At 41.4% G+C, this 17,060-nt stretch overlaps 1 protein-coding gene across 2 annotated transcripts in view; it reads left to right on the forward strand.

Annotated features, from left to right (window-relative positions):
• Positions 1-487: 487 nt before the first annotated feature.
• Positions 488-17,060, forward strand: part of CD109 (CD109 molecule) — a 138,294-nt gene continuing 121,721 nt past the window's right edge. Inside the window, exons 1-2 of one of the 2 annotated variants that reach the window (XM_059178469.1) lie at positions 488-880; positions 2,025-2,197. In XM_059178469.1, the coding sequence (XP_059034452.1) occupies positions 807-880; positions 2,025-2,197 (247 nt within the window). In that variant the 5' untranslated portion in view covers positions 488-806. The remainder of the gene's footprint in view (positions 881-2,024; positions 2,198-17,060) is intronic. The other variant, XM_059178468.1, reaches the window with a different exon arrangement.

Genomic DNA, 17,060 nt, shown 5'->3' on the forward strand with positions numbered 1-17,060 from the left:
TCCGGAGGAAACGTGTTTAGAGACAGCCCAAATTATAAAGCATCACCCTAGATAATTGTTCTTCGCAGTTCCAAGTAGCAACACCGAACTGTTGAGTGTGCCAGAATTCCTTTCTTGCTTTTTTTTTTTTTTTTTTCCTCAACTGAGAAACCACAACATTTTCCTGGAGAGGCAAACGAAATACCTTAATCTGCGTTTTAAGTAAAAACAGTTTTTCTCCTGTCTTTTCATATACATTAAACGACTCGCCAGAAAATACCTCGGTTTGGCCTCTGTGTGTGTGCATATGTGTGTGTTTGCCATTTCTCTAAAATTATGACTCACAGTCTGGGGGACAATGATTGATTTTTTCCCCACTTCACATAGCTGCTCTGAATTTCTCCTCACAAGGATGGGCCTGTTTATTCACTCCGGGCATCGCTGGTAGAACGCTAGTGTAAACAGCCCGGCAACCCGGTGGGCTGGGGAAGTGGGCGGCGCGTGTTCTCCGCGGGGAGCAGGGATGCCGGGGCCGGGCCGGGCTCCCCCGCATTTAGAGACCGCTCTCTGACCCCCCCACCCCCCACCGGGATTTTCGATGCCGGCGGGAGCCGCGAGAAGCGCCATTGTGATGCCGGTGGGAGGGGTGGAGCCACCCAGCCCTGTCTCAATTTAGACTTCTCACTCCGCTTTTAGGCGCGCCCATTTCAGATTGCTAAACTCCAGAGTCAGGGGGAAAAAAAGCGGGGAGGAGGTGGAAAGCCACACCCCGCGGCGCCCGCGAATTTCCCCAGGAGCCGACGGTGGCCCAGGCAGACGCGGCCGAGATGCGGGGCTGGGGGCTCCTGACCGCCGCCCACCTCGTGTGCGTGTGGACCTCGGTGCTGGCCGCGGCCCCCGGGTAGGAGCGCGGGCGCGGGCGCGGGTGCGGGTGCGGTTGCGGGCGGCCCGGCGGGCGGAGGGGGCGGCGGCTGTGCGGCCGCGGCCGCGGGTGAGAAGCGGCCCGGGGCGGCACAGCGCAGCGGGGCACCGGCCGGGAGGGTAGACCGGCTGTCGCTGCAGCTGGGTTCTCCGCGGGACAGTGACTTTCTCCACCCGTGCAAGTTGTTGCAGTGTCTTCTGGCCGTAGCGACTTTCTAGGGAGTCGAGTTAGTTGCCTCTGCCTTTCCCTCAACATTCCCCCCACCTCCCCCGCAAAGATCGTGCTTTTTTTCCCCCCAAGGCTTGTGTCGTTCCAATTTTAGTATATGTGCTGCCGAAGCGAGCACTCCCCCCAAGGCTTGTGATGTGTTTTTCCTCTCCGAGGTCTCTCAGCGGCGGCGTTGGCAAGGTGTGGCTGAGGCGAAGTGGTTCCGCTGCAGACACCGTAGGAAGATAGCTAATGAGACACCCACATTAATGGAAAGTGCCCCATCCTACGGTTTTTTGAAGCTGAGCCTTTTTTTACCCTGGGCTGGTGCAGAGAAAGTGCTGTTTTTGCTGACTTTTATGCACTGCTACACCTGGACGTTTTACCACTGGTCGTTTAATTTCTGATGGTATATTTCAATCAGTGGTATTTGTTAGGTGATGTTTTCTGGGGCAGATGCCCATGGATGAAGGTTTGAATAAAAACCGCAAAATTGTGTGTGTGTGTGTGTGTGTTTAAGCCAAGAAAAAAAAAATCATGCTGGGATAAGGTTGTCTGTAAAGGAGAAGTTTAGAAGCTTGTACGTTGCCAATAACTTCTGCCTGCCTCAGCGTAAGCCATCCACACAGGCTCATCCTGCGCTGTCTGTGGTTTATAAAATGGAAATAATAACACATGCTCTCCTCTAGTGGTGTGCAGGAATTACTGTATTAAGGTTGACTTATGGGAATTCTTGTTTCAGAAGGGTTTCAGTGCAGTTGTTAAATGGAGCAGTGGGGCCATGTTGGAATAATTGGAACAATTGCAGTTGGCGCAGTATGAAATCTATTTCACTATCTGTGGAATTTGAGCATCGGAAAATAATGGAGATGTAAAGATAAGAAACTGTGTTTTTCTCTTCTTGGGAACTCTTTAGGCCTAGGTTTCTGGTGACGGCCCCAGGGATTGTCAGGCCTGGAGGAAATGTAACCATCGGGGTTGATCTTCTGGAACACAGCCCCCCCCAGGTCACTGTGAAGGCAGAGTTGGTCAAGATGGCAGCCAACCTCACGGTCTCTATCCTGGAAGCAGAAGGAGTTTTTGAAAAAGGTAAGATAAACAGCATGAAGTCTTACCCTTCTGTAGTAGTAACTGCAGTATATTAATAGAGCCATGGGTTAGGTAGGGTAACAGAGAAACCCCAGAGTCGCAGTGTTTCATGTAGTACGCTTTTAATTTTTGCTCATGGAGAGTCCAAAATGGTGTTCCCGGATACTTTCCCAACTGGAGATGCACAGACCCAGGTTCCTTCCACTTTGTGGCTCCCTCATCATCAACATGTGGCTTCCACGTTTGCAGGGGAGGAGCATGGAATTCTCATGTGGGAGGTTTTTATAGGATAGACCTAGAGGAGGCTCATATCACTTCTGTTCCTCTTCTGATGGCCACATTTAGCTGCAAAGGGGACTGGGAAATGTAGGCCAGTGACAGCCCAGAGGGGGAAATGGGTAAGGTTAACAGGCTGAGGCAAAATCATATTTATATATAGTTTACATAAACCACATGTAACCATGTTTTTTTTATATTTATTGAGTGCTAAGGATTTTATTAAGTAGGCTTGTGGAAAGGAAAAGAGCTACACAGTGTTAAAAGTTCAGTATTATGGAATATTTCTTAATTTTTAAAGTACAGGAAAAAAATGATGTAAATGTGGAAGTCATTGTAAAAGAACCCACATCTCTTAAATTTGGATTCAAATCTGGTTTAGGATTAAATTGGGTCAATGAATGTCTTCTTTTTTAATATGGAGGGAAAAATAATTTTGGGGGTAAATTCTTAAGCCTTTTTCCATTAAAATAAACATTTATTATATTTTTTTCTCTAATTGAAAGAGTAGTATATACTCAGTGATTACATCCTTGGAAGTAAAGGAAATAAACCCAAATCACCCATAATCCTACTTCCTAACTATAAACACAGTTAACTAGAAGCATGTTTAGATGTTTCATCAGAGGGCAGAGATTGTGGCATAAATGCCTACAGTGTTAAGAGTTATCTTAAAAAATTAATGTAAGAGCACATAATGAAAGGTGGAAGAGATTCCGCAATAGTTCATCTTCTAAATGTTTATCCTCTACTAACATAAATTAACACCATCATGAAAAAAGTTAAAATCAAATTTTATCTGTATCTGTGGTTTTTTTTTTTGTTGTTGTTTGTTTGTTTTTTGTTTTTTTGTTTTTTTTCTTCCCACTGGAGGTTGACTGACTAGGAGAGTAAAGTTTGGGATGGAAGTTAAGAAGAGTTCATGCGTATGGGAGCCAAGCCTCTTTGTCTTTCCTAGGAGTTATGTCAGGAAAGTTAGAGGCCTTGTTTCCCTGAAGAGGAAATGTAGCTTAGTGCTTAAGACCTGAGATTGTCCTAGCACCGGTTGTATGATCGTGTGCAGTTAGCTGACTGTTCTGAGCCTCGGTTTCCTCACCTGTAAAGTGAGGATAACGAAACTTACATTCCAGAGCAGGTATAAAGTGAACGTTAGTATTCCAGCCTATGTGGAATTCAACACCTGCTGTTAGTATTTTCCATAATCATACTGAAGAAGAACATGCAGGATGTATTATTTCCTTTTATATGAGAATAGACTTTTGTTTTTGGTATTGAACTATTATTTCTGAAAATGAATGAATGAATCCTGGTTTTACAATGATGGCTAAAGAAAATACTGAAATACTAAGTTCGAGCGGACATTACTTAATGTAGTTGCACAGTCATTATTTATCCACTAAGAGTTGTCATTTTGGCTCTACTAGTGCAGTAGTTTTACTGCGTTGCAGAGGTCCAGAATAACATGGCGGATTTTGATAAATATTTGGGCTTTGCTCCGATGTTTGTATACTCTTATTTTAGAATTTCTACTGCATCATCTTTCTGTAATCTTTATCAGTCTCTTCTTTTTTCTGCAAATAGTACCAACACTGTTGAGGGAGATGGGGAGGACTCTGGCTCATTTTAAAACTTTTTTCTTAGATTTATCTTTTGAGAAGAGAGTTGGTCCCATGTCTCTAGGAAGTCTAAAATGCTCAAGACTGGGTCAGACGACACTATCCTGAGGGCAGCATGAATCTTTGAAAAAGAGAGAGAGAAAATGTGTTTCTTCTAGAGGCTGTTTTCTGACTCTGCTGACATAGAGTTTCATTGAAAATACCATTTCTGGGAGCACTCTCTCCCTTGCAAAGGAGAATGTTACTCCGTTATCAGAGGCTGTGAGTCATTGTTCTCAAAGCAGATGCTTCCTGTAATGTTAGGACTCAAGGACCAAGACACTTTTTTTTTTTTTTTTTTTTTTTAAAATCTAACTTCTCCAGTGGCAGCAATATGTAGACAAATGAGCATTTTATTTATTTTTTTTTTAATTTTTTTTTTTTTTTAAGATTTTATTTATTTATTTGACAGAGAGAAATTACAAGTACACTGAGAGGCAGGCAGAGAGAGAGAGAAGGAAGCAGGCTCCCTGCTGAGCAGAGAGCCCGATGCGGGACTCGATCCCAGGACCCTGAGATCATGACCTGAGCCGAAGGCAGCGGCTTTACCCACTGAGCCACCCAGGCGCCCCGACAAATGAGCATTTTAAATCAATGGGTCTTCTAAATCCAGAGATCCTCCTAGGATCCGTTTTTTTTTTTTTTTTTTTCCTCCCTTGCCACATAAACACAAACAAATAAATACATTTTAGGTCTGATTATGTCATTACTTTTTTTTATGAGGGCCTCCAAGAAAAGGTTGCTTCTAATAAAGATTCATCATCCAGTAGAGCTGGGTAAAGAGAGGTATTATTTCTAAGCGGCTGTTTCTAACAGTCTGTTTTAGAAATTCCTGGGGGCAGAGCAGTGTTTCACCATAACCAGAATGCATTGGTAGCTTAGTTTGTGTCAGAAATGGTAATAGCTAAGGGAGTCATATTGCAGAATATACTTTAAAAAAGGAATGGGTGAAATTGGTGAAGGGGATTAAGAGTGCACTTATCTTTATGAGCACAGAGTAATATATGAAATTGTTGAGCCATTATATTGTACACCTGAAACTAGTATAACACTGTGTGTTAATTACACTGGAATTAAAATAAAAAATGAAAAGAGATAAATGAATTAAAAAAAGAAAGAAGACAGAAAAGTTTGGCTTGTCCTCAAGGAAGAGTTCATTTATTTATTTGAAAGATATAAGGAAGATTTTATTTACATTTCCATCCGTGAGGCCAGCAGCATTGATTACATTATAGTTTATTAATTTTTATTATTTATTTATTTATTTACTTATTTGTGTATTTTAAATTTTAAATTTTTAAATTGACTTATAATGTATTATTTGCCCCAGGGGAGTTTATTCATTTTTAAATACGTTTCTCCACTTATTGGGGATCAATTATGAGTTTTCTTGGGTGAACGGCAGCCCTTTAGAAAAGTGTTTTTACTAGACTTTGTGGCAATCTGTCAAGGTATATTAATGCCTCTTCAGTGGAGAGATTCAGACACAGAAGTGTGCTTGCCATTATCACCACCAATATCTTCACCCTCATCGCCACCATCACCACCAGCACCTTTATACTGAACAGAGCTAGGTTCAGAGTCTTCTGTCACATAAAATAGTTAAGTGGACCTAATTAACAAAACATGGTAAAAGTTCAGCAGGTAGAAATTACTAGAGGAAAGATGATGGAGTCACTTTTGAAATCAAATCAGATTTGAAGTCAAATCAGACTGCATGTTGGGTGGAGAGTGAGTCTGTTCCTTTATGTCTTTTTTTCTTGGTTTTTATCTTTTCCATTAGTGAGAGGTTGCTCTGGAGTTCCATGCCAGATCAAGAAAAAAAGTTGAAGAACGTTTGAATTCATGGGTCATAAATGGGAACTATCTTCTTCTCATCTGTGAAGCCATATGGAATGATTGAATTATTTTTAACGTCCTTGAAATTGTTATTTCTGCCTTATGCCCTCCTCTTTCTACAATATGAAATGTTCTTGTGTAAACTTTCAGTGTTTCTCTTGAGTGAGAATATGAACTCACCCTTTCCCCTCATTAATGAATTCATTGTCGGTGGTTCACGTAAACCTGATTTAAGAAAAAACCCTAAACAAAATGTCAGCGGAGGCCGTGGGTGCTCTGCAGGGCATCTTGTGGTTGAGTGCCTGCTGGTTGGGATGCATTGTTTAATTATTTATTGGGCCAGGCCTACTTCCATCTTCCCACTGATGCATTGGCATGAGGCATACTCTATGAGGGAGTGTGTCTATGTCCTTTAGTAATTGCTTTTTCTTTTGCTCTAAAATCTTGGAGAGTCAAAAAGTTTAACTTTTTAAGAGTTAAAAATTCTTCTTTGTCCTTTATTGTCTTTCTTTCCCACATTGACAAGGGGGTATTTTATTTTCCATCTTGATCCAGTAAGGGTGGGAAATCAATGCTTCTTAAGTTTGAGCTATTATCTGAAAGACTTAAAAAAATCATCCAGTTCAGTTCAGATGGCTTTCTGGTGGAAACAAAGCTCTGGAACATACGTTTCATGGCTTGTAGATCAAAATCAGTCCCGTGGTTTTTACGAGAGTAGATTAATTAGTGTAGTGTGTGGGCAGATCTCCCAGGACAGGTTTTCACAGGCAGCTTTGTCAGGAGAGCTAAGTCTGAACTTGTAGGTATGTGAGAATTATTTTTAAAGGGTGTGGACTCTTCATTCACATGTCTTTGGTATTGTGATATCTATCTATCTATCTGAAAGATAAAGGACCACAGTGTAGTTATGAAGCCAGGCTACCTGAGAGTCCATTAGTGGTTGTATGGTTGTGGGCAGTCATGATCTCACCGGGCTTCAGTTTTATTATCTGGAGAATAGTGGTTCCTGCCTTATGCAATTACAAGGCTATTGTACGGATTGAGTGAGGTAACATGTTGAAAGCACTTAACACATAGGAATTATTCAAGAAGAGGATAGCTGTTGTTACCCTGTTGTTATTAGCTATTGTTATTAGAAAAGAATAGCAACAATCATGACTGAGGCAGTTATTAATCATCAGTTGGTGTGATCTTGAAGTGGGAACCCTGTAAAAGGCACATCACTAGGAGGGGCTGGGAAAGGGATTTAACATATTAAATACTGAATTTCCTTATAGTGCCAGGGACTTAATGCACAATTCTTTTTTTTTTTTTTTTTTTATAAAGATTTTTATTTATTTATTTGACAGAGAGAAATCACAAGTAGATGGAGAGGCAGGCAGAGAGAGAGGGAAGCAGGCTCTCCGCTGAGCAGAGAGCCCGATGCGGGACTTGATCCCAGGACTCTGAGATCATGACCTGAGCCGAAGGCAGCGGCTTACCCACTGAGCCACCCAGGCGCCCTTAATGCACAATTCTTAACGTCAATAAGCTTGTGAGGAAGGCACTATTATCTTCATTTTAGAGATGAAGAAACTGAGGCTAAGAGAGAAAAAAAATAACTTTCCAGAGTTAACAAGCTAAATAGTGAAGCCTGCATTTGAAGTTGGTTCTGTTGGTTCCGAATTTGAAGGTTGAGATTGGATGGAAGAGTATGACATAGTTTTTGTTTGTCTTACTTTGGGATATTGATACAATGTTCTATCAGTCATCTTCCTATAAAATTATCATCACATTTGCTTGGGGTGATGTAGTCCTGGATCTAACGAAATCCAGTCTGGATCTGAAGAATCACAATGCAGTGCTAGCTCTCTACCCACTTTCCTTGGAGCTTTATAGAATGCAGGATCTGGACAGGACCTCAGAGATAAGCCAATTCAGTCACCTAATTTATGGCCAAGGAGACCGAGGCCTGGTGTTTGATGATTTGCCCAAGGTGAAATCACTTATTGGTAGCAGAGCTGAAGACCTCACACATCCCTAAGTTTGTAGGCCAGTGCTATTTCCACTCTAGGAAATTTTCCTAACATATGGAGAACTGTGTGTAAGACCTTAGGATATATTTGCAAATGTTGATTTTTCTGATATGGAAGAAAATAAGGCTAACTAAGGAGTTTTAAAATGCTTACCTGCATATTCGTGCAAGTTTCTTATTTCAGCTCAAGGTGGAGTTGCTCTTTATGGACTAATGATTCTGCATGGAGTGGGGGCTGGGAGAGGAGCCTCATGGATCTTTCTAACGCTAAATCCTGTTTCTGGGTTTTTCACTGTGTGAGTTGTGCTTATGAACAGCACAGACTCAGGGTGCCTGGCTGGCTCAGTTGGGGAGCATGCAACTCTTGATCTCGGGGTTGTGGGTTCGAGCCCTTCATTGGGTGTAGAATTGGCTAAAAGTAAAATCTTAAAAAAAAATGCCAGGGCCACCCCTTTAAGACATGGGTAAGGTCTAGGAATCTACATTTGTTTCAAGCAGTCATCACAAGTGATTCTTAGCCACATTAAAATGAAAACGACTGCTTTTTACTATCTCATGAATGGCTCCTGACCAAGTGTTGGAAAGCCTGAGAATGGGAGGCGTGCCTTTGCACGTCTGTGGTGATTCATGGTAGCTGAGCCAAGTCCCCTCCCAGACTTCTGTATTGGCTTTCAAGCAGCCCCCAACTCTAAGCATGGGTGTTTGTTTTAAGCAATGGAGAATCCTATTTTGGGGTTTGATTTATGAATCAGTGATTGAGTGAAGCTGAAAGAAAACTTACTGATTCTTTAAACTCCAAGTTAAAACATGTGCTGCTCCTTTTCTAACACAAAATGAGTCACTGTCCCAGTGACTCACTGAGGGGTTGTGGTGGAAATAGAAATCAGATCCTGTAAGAATTCGGGCTGGGTTACTGTTTGATCCTTTATGTTGCCAAGAGGGCTTTACAATGCTACAACTAGTTGTTTGCCCAATGACATTTTCCTCCACTAATTTATTATTTCCTGATTATTTGTTGTATGTGATTGTGGATGAATAGGGGCAGGTGGGGAATAAGAGAAAGGAAGGGTTAGAAAAGTTTCAGAGGTTCTAGAAGGATAATATATATTTTAAAGTGCAGAAGGTCTGACTTTTTATTTCTTGTTTTTATATAAGAATTCAGTGTGGTTTGTAAATAGTGCTTCTTGTGTATGACCTTGTGCTTGGTGGTGTTACCTTTTACATCCAGAGTTATACAAATGCCCATTCATACGTGTTCCACTCCTGCTGATATATTTGGCATTTAGTGGGAACAGTCATTTCACATACTAGGGGAGGGAAGAGTGTGCCCGGAGGAAAGAGCTGACGGCTGGGAGTGGCAGCCATGGGGGGATAGAGGTTTGTGTGTCTGTTTTTTGAAAAGATGCTACATTCTGCTTTAGATATAAATTTGGGGAGACATCCAGGTGGAGATGTACAGCAGATAGTTTTGAAATTGTAGCTAGGGAGAGAGTCTAAAGCATTGTTTTCACACAAGCAGACAATTCTTGGAGTCTTGGTGGGAATCCATAAGATGTATAAGAGAGACAAAACTTACTGGAACAATACTGGTGACAGAAGCTTGGAAGAAGGAAAAGAAATCAGTGAAATGGATGAATGATGAGCGGCCAGAGACAGGGATAGGTTGAAGATGGTGAGATGTTTCAGAAGCCAAGGGAAGAAAGTTGTAAGAAGGAAAGTTTTGATAGAGCTGAGTGTCCCAGAGGGACAGAGAAGAGAAGAGGAAGACAGAGAAAAGGACATTGGGTATCGTTAAGTGAATGGTTTTAAGTTGAACGTTGGGACCAAAAGCCAAGTTTAGGGAATAAATGGGTAATGAGAAAATATAAGAGTGTAGACTACACTTTACTGAAATTTGATAGTTGAGAGAGGTAGATATTCTCTTAAAATGCCCAGTAGAGAGGTAAAAGTCGTTGGCGCAAAAGAAGGGGGTGGATAATTCATGGATAAGAAGTCCTAGGATCAGGATTAGGAGCACAGGTAAGTGGATTAATCCTTAAAACAAACAAACTTGTACTTTTTGTTTTGATGCAAGAAAGAGATTGAAGAGAATGAATAAAGGAAGAAATATTTTGAGGTATGGGCTTGCAATGAGGAATAAAATTGGAATACAATTTCAGGAAAAGTTTGCAGTAGTTATTTACCTGCCTCTAAATTTTACACATTTGGTCATCTCTTCATAGGGAGTGGGGATATACATAATAAGTAGTAGCCCATTGGAAAGAGAAACACAGAATGGAGATACTCCCTTGTGGTATCCAAATGGATCCCTGCTGGTTTGTGGGATGTTGGAATGCAAGGGCGGATACTTGTATTGGTATCAAGGAAAGGAACACAGGAGAATAGAGAAGAGAAAGGGGCATTGGTTGTGGTAGTGTGCTTCCACTTGAAGCTTGAAGGGATTGGGTAGTTACTTTATTATTGCCATGGGATTGTCAGCATGAGTAGGAAGTGGAATTGTAATTTATTATCTCTTGGCCTGGGCTAAGGTGATCATCAGATCAAAGGTGCAATGACAAAACTTGAGGAGAAGGAAATTATAGTGGGTTCTGGTCTTACTCTGTCTTTTCTACTCTTCATTTCTCTTAGGAAAATTCCATGACTTGACTTTCTTTCTTTGCAAGGGTGAGGGTGAAATTGGCCAAAGAAAATTTGGTGGAGGGAGTTCGGTGGGGAGTAGTGGGGAGGTCCTTGGGTCTTTAGTTTTGAAGAAGTGACTCATGAATTACTCTAAAAACCAAAATGGTAAAGAGCTTAGAAATAAATGGAGTTATATTCTCTTAGGAGTACTTGGTAGCTTCCTTTTGGCAGGGCGATGCTGGGAATTTACATTTATGGAAATGTAGATGGCAGAAATGATTTAGTATTATAAATGTAAATTTTGCTGTAATCTTGTTAAATCTTCTCAGAAATGTAGTTGAGACAGGGCCTTGTTATTTTGAGAATTCCAAATATTTATTAGGCATCAAATTATATATGGCACAATATTGGGTGGCATAAATATTGGGCTCTTCATGGGGATGCAAAGTAAGTTTCTTTTCATTTGCCATCTCAAGTTGATGGTAGAGGCTGCTTGGAGTGCTCTGTTGATGGTGTCAAGGTGAAGTCCGGGTTTACCAGAACAGAGAGTAGATGGATTAGCTGTGTCTGCCATGGGCGTGGGGCTGGGGAGAGTTTTATGAATGCTGTAAAGACGGCTGTTGGGTTGAAGAGGGATGGACTTCTACAGGCCTACATGGGGCTTGAGGTAATCACAACATGGATGAGAGAGAAAAGGTAGAAGAATGGGTGTGTTCAAATACTACTGTGAGGGGTGCCTGGGTGGCTCAGTGGGTTAAGCCGCTGCCTTCGGCTCAGGTCATGATCTCAGGGTCCTGGGATCGAGTCCCGCATCGGGCTCTCTGCTCAGCAGGGAGCCTGCTTCCTTCTCTCTCTCTCTGCCTGCCTCTCAGTGTACTTGTAATTTCTCTCTGTCAAATAAATAAATAAAATCTTAAAAAAAATACTACTGTGAGAGTGCACTAAGTACAGAGGAGGGACAGGGAGGAAACATGAGATTTTGTTGGGACCAATATTTTGGAAGTAATATCCAGGTCTCTTCTGTATAGTTTGGGAGGCATAGTGAGTCAGACTCAGGGCTCTAGAACCACACTGGAATCGAACACTTAGCACTACCTCTTATTACCTAAGTGGCCTTGGGCAGGTAACTTCATTTCATCTAATCTCAGTTTCTTCATCTGTATGATGGCAATAAGAATAGTACCCACGTTAGAGCACTGATGTGAGTATTAAATGAGATAGTACTTCAGACCTGTTCTGAGCAATATGGTAGCCACAAGCCACCTGTGGATTTTGAGTGCTTAAAATGCGGCTTGTATAAGTTGAGATGGGCTGCAAGTAAAAAATACACACTGGACTTTGAATACTTAATACCAAAAGATGCGACAAAACTGAATTTTTTAAAAACTGATAAGTTTTTAATATTGATTATACCTTCAGGGGTAATATTTTGGGTCTATTGGGTTAAATAAAATATATTATTAAACTTAATTTTATCCATTTTTTTTTTAAAGATTTTATTTATTTGACAGAGAGAGAGATCACAAGTAGGCAGAGAGGCAGGCGGGGGGGGGGGGAGGGGGAAGCAGGCTCCCTACTGAGCAGAGAGCCAAAGCCCGATGCGGGGCTTGATCCCAGGACCCTGAGATCATGACCTGAGCCGAAGGCAGAGGCTTAACCCTCTGAGCCACCCAGGAGCCCCTCCATTTCTTTTTCTTAAGTGTATTGCCTTAGAACATTTATCATATTGTCTGGCATATGGTAAACATTGGAGAATGTCTGCTGTGTCGTACCTAGCATTTCCTAGTATCACATATTGTTATTTATGCCGTGCAGCTGTGGCATCAGGCCAGGTCTCTGTTGATGGCAGTTTGATTGTGACTCAGCTGGGCCTTCAACCTTACTCCTTATCCCTTGAGAAAGGAGGAGATCTTTCTAAAAAGAGCACCATCCCATAGGGGACAGTAAACTTTTCCAAAAAGGCCAGATGGTAAACATGGTAGGTTCTGCTGCCTTATGGATTTTGGTGTTTGTCCTTGTAGGCACAGAGTAGCTATAGAGACAGCGCGTAGTAAATGAGTGTGCTCATGGAACGTTACGGACCCTGAATTTGGAGTTCTTGTAATTTTCATGTGTCATGAAGTATTTTTTTTTCTTTTCCCTGCTACATAACAATGCAAAACCATTCCTAGTTGATGAACTGTAGGAAAGTTGGTGTGGGCCATCTTTGGCTCATGGGTCTTAAACTGCCAACCCTACTATCGTAAATGCCCAGACATTCAGTAGCCCAGAACCTTGTTTGACTCTTGGTTTTTCATCTGTTTTGAACCCAACATTTAGTTTATACTGTAACATTGTATTTATTTTACTTTTAGTGGGTTTTGTTTGACCTGTTGATACTCAGTGGTCTAACTGGAGCAACACATTATTTATGAAACTCCTGTTTATTGGGATGTTTGTAAATAAGGAGAGGCAAGAGAGAAAAAAAAAATTAAAGGAATGTGTAAGAGGCCAAAGGAGATATTTTTGTTTTGTTTTACTCAAAATGCTTGTCTTTTCTGTATAGATTGGATGCACTGAAGAGTTACTTAGCTTTACAGTGACAGTAAACTGTGAAGCAGAAGCATGTTTTAAGGTTTTGTCTTCCACGGATTTGTAGGGGGAAACCCTATTTCTCGGTTTGTCTCCCTGTGATCAAAGAAAATGCTGAACAATGAGAGAGTTATTTAATAACTTGATAAGGAGGTCCAAGTTTTCAGCCAGGATAGTGATATACTTTAGTTTATATTACTGAATAGCAGAGAACTACCAAAAATAATTAAGCAGTAACTATTAAGTCAGACATATAAATGTATATGTATGTTTATATTTGCATATACATTCATATACATACGTACATATACACATATATATTTATATGCATTTAGTGGAAAAGCTGTTTTTTTTACCCATAGGGACTGTTTCTGGATCTGTTGGATTTCCCATTACACATCACCCCTTTCCTTCAGCAGTTCTCCACAGAGCTATTTGGTGAGCACAGATGTCAGAAGAGGCAGCATATGGTATTATAGAGTGTGTTTAAAAAGCTAAGGGAAGGTTCGTTTTTGTGTATGCTTATTATACAACTTAAAAATAGTTTGACTTTATTTGTAAATCAAACGGCCAGCTCTCAGGCTTGTGCCAAGTGTGAAGCCTTAAAACAAGGTTTCTTTTGAGTGGCTTCGGCAGCATTGGGAAGGAGAAAGCATCTGAAAGGATTCTAAGATGGACTTTCTGTGGTTACACACAAGAATAACCTGAGTCCTACAGACTTATCTACAATAATGTTGAGAAGGACTTTTCGTCCCAGAGCGGATCTTTTGTCTGAGATTTAAAGGAACACGAGTTAGTGTTTCTAGAGGTGGTGCCTGTTTCCCATGTCTGAGTGGAACCTTGCTCAGAGGGAGCAGAAATGGTCATAGCAATTTGCAAATGCTGTCTATTTAATCTTCAACCTAGCAACAGTACAGAAAGAGATGACCATTGGGCATCTACATTCCCACCGGTTCACTCCCAGCTTTAGGTTTTGGTTGTGTAAATTATTGCTAGAATGTTAGGACTTTCACATAAGGCTGAGTAAGTGCCTAGGACATTCCAGGCTGCGTTTGTAAATTTGGAGAGAACACAAGTTGAAAAAAATGTCAAGTACTTGAAGTTGACCTTTTAATAATGACACATGAGACCAGTGAGTGGGCTTTAAACTGGATCTCTCTACACATCCTTTGAGCCACTCCCTGAATGTAGCAAGAATTAGGGTTGGGTGGGACATCTCTGCCCTGACGCTCTGGCTTTTGGGAGCAGCTTCTGTTTCTGGCCTTGTTTTTCCTGGGTCTGTGAACAGACACCGTCATGTGTCAAAGTAGTGAGAGCCAGGCATGCAGTCAACCTCCTCTTCCAGTTTTTCTCTAATGAGAAAGCCCCTCGAGGGTTTGACCCAAAAGAGCTACATTAAAAAAAAAAAAGTTCTATGAACTGGGGTTTCCTGCACTTCGAATCTGGGTAGCTGGTCCTGAGTTGCTGAAATGCTTGTCCTCCGATTAATCAACCTATTGGATTTATTTGGATTGTAGATTCTCAGCTGGTTTTTTGTTTGTTTTGTTTCGTTTTGTTTTTTACTTTCTCCTTGTTTAGTGTCTCTTAGATAAAAATAAATACACCCAGCCCCTGCCCCAAAATACATGCGCGCGCACACACACACACACACACACACGCACAGTCTTTGTAAATTTGCCAGTGATGGGAGGTAGACTGCGTGTCAGGCCATGATGGAGAGGAAGCACATTGTTTCCTCCAAGTCACAGGCCTGACAGAATGGCCAACCCCGATGATTTATCCTAAAGTAATGAAAAATAAATACCTCTCCGTAATCGAGGGTACTGGTCGTTGGGGTTCCACTTTCTGCAGTCTAATTTTGTCCATTTTCTCCCAGTGTGGGATATCGTGGTGGATCTGTGCTGTGGCACCCAGGTAGAGCCCTTCGGAGGAGAAGGACTGGTTCTCTCCAGCTCCTGGGAGTGCTGTGGCATTCTGCCCTCAAAGCCAGCCCACTTTGGGGTTTGCATCTGCTAAGAGAATCGCTTTGCCCAAGAGGCACTGCTCCTTGGGTGAAGGTCCAACCCCATCCGCCTGGCTCAGGACAGTTCTCAAGGGTCTTGGCTGTTTTTGAGAGTACGTGTCTTGTGCACGTACCGCTGCCCCCCAAGTCCTATCTCCTCCCTTTACCAGGTACTGAATACAGCAGCACTTCCCACAAAACCCCTGGCTTCCCTGGGGTCCCAGCTATAGACATATGTGGTTATTTTTAACTTTACTTTGAAGAGGGATTTTTCAGATCTTGAAATTTTCTTCGAATGTATCAGAACTGTAGTATGAGGAAGTGATATGAGAGTTGGGAAATTTTCTAGTTTTTGTATCCTTTTCAGAAGTTTTTGTATAACATGAATTATTTTAAAATTAGTTCTGCCATCGCAGTACTTATAGCTGAACTTGAAAGGTTGGGAGCAACGTGGATAAAGAAGAATCCTTAGGTCCTTTGATGACTAGCATAGAGCTGAGGAGAAGAGTCCTGAGATAATAGAGGTTTTGAACCTCTGTGACGGAGGGGTGAGAATGTGCACAAAGAGGCTCTCTAGGCTGGGGAACTTTTACAGTAATCAAGGGTATGTAGAATAAAAGCACAGAGGTAGGGCGCCTGGGTGGCTCAGTTGGGTAAGTGACTGCCTTCAGATCAGGTCTTGATCCCTTCTGGGGTGGAGTCCCATATCAGGCTCCCAGCTTCAGGAAGTCTTGCTTCTCCCTCTCACTTCTCTGCTTCTCCTTCTTCCCTCTCATGCTCTCTCTCTCTCAAATAACTAAATAAATAAAATCTTAAAAAAAAAAAAAGGCACAAAGGTTCAGTTGGTGGTTCTGTGCTGAGAGGGAGCCCAGAATGATGATTTATGGCTCAGACCCAAGAGCCAGGCTGCCTGGATTAGAATCTTGGCTCTGTTACTTCTTTTCTGTGGGTGACCTTGGGCGAGTCACTTAATGTCTCTATGACTTAGGGTTCTCATTTGTAAAATAAGGAAAATAATACCTAATGGGATTATGATGTGGATTAGATCAGTTAATATATGTCATGCTTTTATAACACTATAAATAGTATCTATTATTATTTACATATTATTTTATTCACCATATTTAAAAATTGCAGGCAATCAGATCTAGCTTGTTGTTTTATTGCTTCTAAGCAGAAATGGGAGTCCTCCATCCTCCAGACTAACATTGTCCAATAGAAGTATGATTCTACTATGTATGTAATACAACATTTTATAATACCCAAAATAAAAAAGTAAAAAATAGGGGCACCTGGGTCACTCAGTTAGTTAAGCGTCCAATTCTTGGTTTGGCTCAGGTTACCATGCTCTCAGGGTTGTGAGCTCAAGTCCTGTGATGGGCTCTGTGTTCAGCATGGAATCCGTTTGTCCCTCTCCCTCTGCATCGCACCCCCTCTCTTTGCTCGCTTGTGCACACAGACTCTCTGTAATAAATAAATGAAATCTTAGAAAAAAAAAGTAAAATATAGGGGTGTCTGGCTGGTTCAGTTAGTGGAGCATGTGACTTTTGATCTTGGGGTTGTGAGTTTGAGCCCCATGTGGGGTGTGGAGATTACTTATAAAATCTTTTAAAAAAAGGTAAAGAAAATCCAGATAAAATTAATTTTAATTGTGTACTTTAATCTAACCCAATAATTCATAAATATATAATCAGTTCAGCATGTACTCACTATGAAATTATTACTGAGATGGTTTACATTCTTTTTACTTCTTTAAGTGTTAGAAATATGGGGTGTATTTTGCGTTTGGAGCACATTTCAGTTGCTCATTTCAGTAGCCAACGTGGATGGAGGCTGTTGTACTGCTCTGTGCACCTTTACAGGTTTGCTAGTTAATCTTTTTATTTC

The sequence above is a fragment of the Mustela lutreola genome, chromosome 6, assembly GCF_030435805.1.
Source record: "Mustela lutreola isolate mMusLut2 chromosome 6, mMusLut2.pri, whole genome shotgun sequence".
NCBI lineage: Eukaryota > Metazoa > Chordata > Mammalia > Carnivora > Mustelidae > Mustela > Mustela lutreola.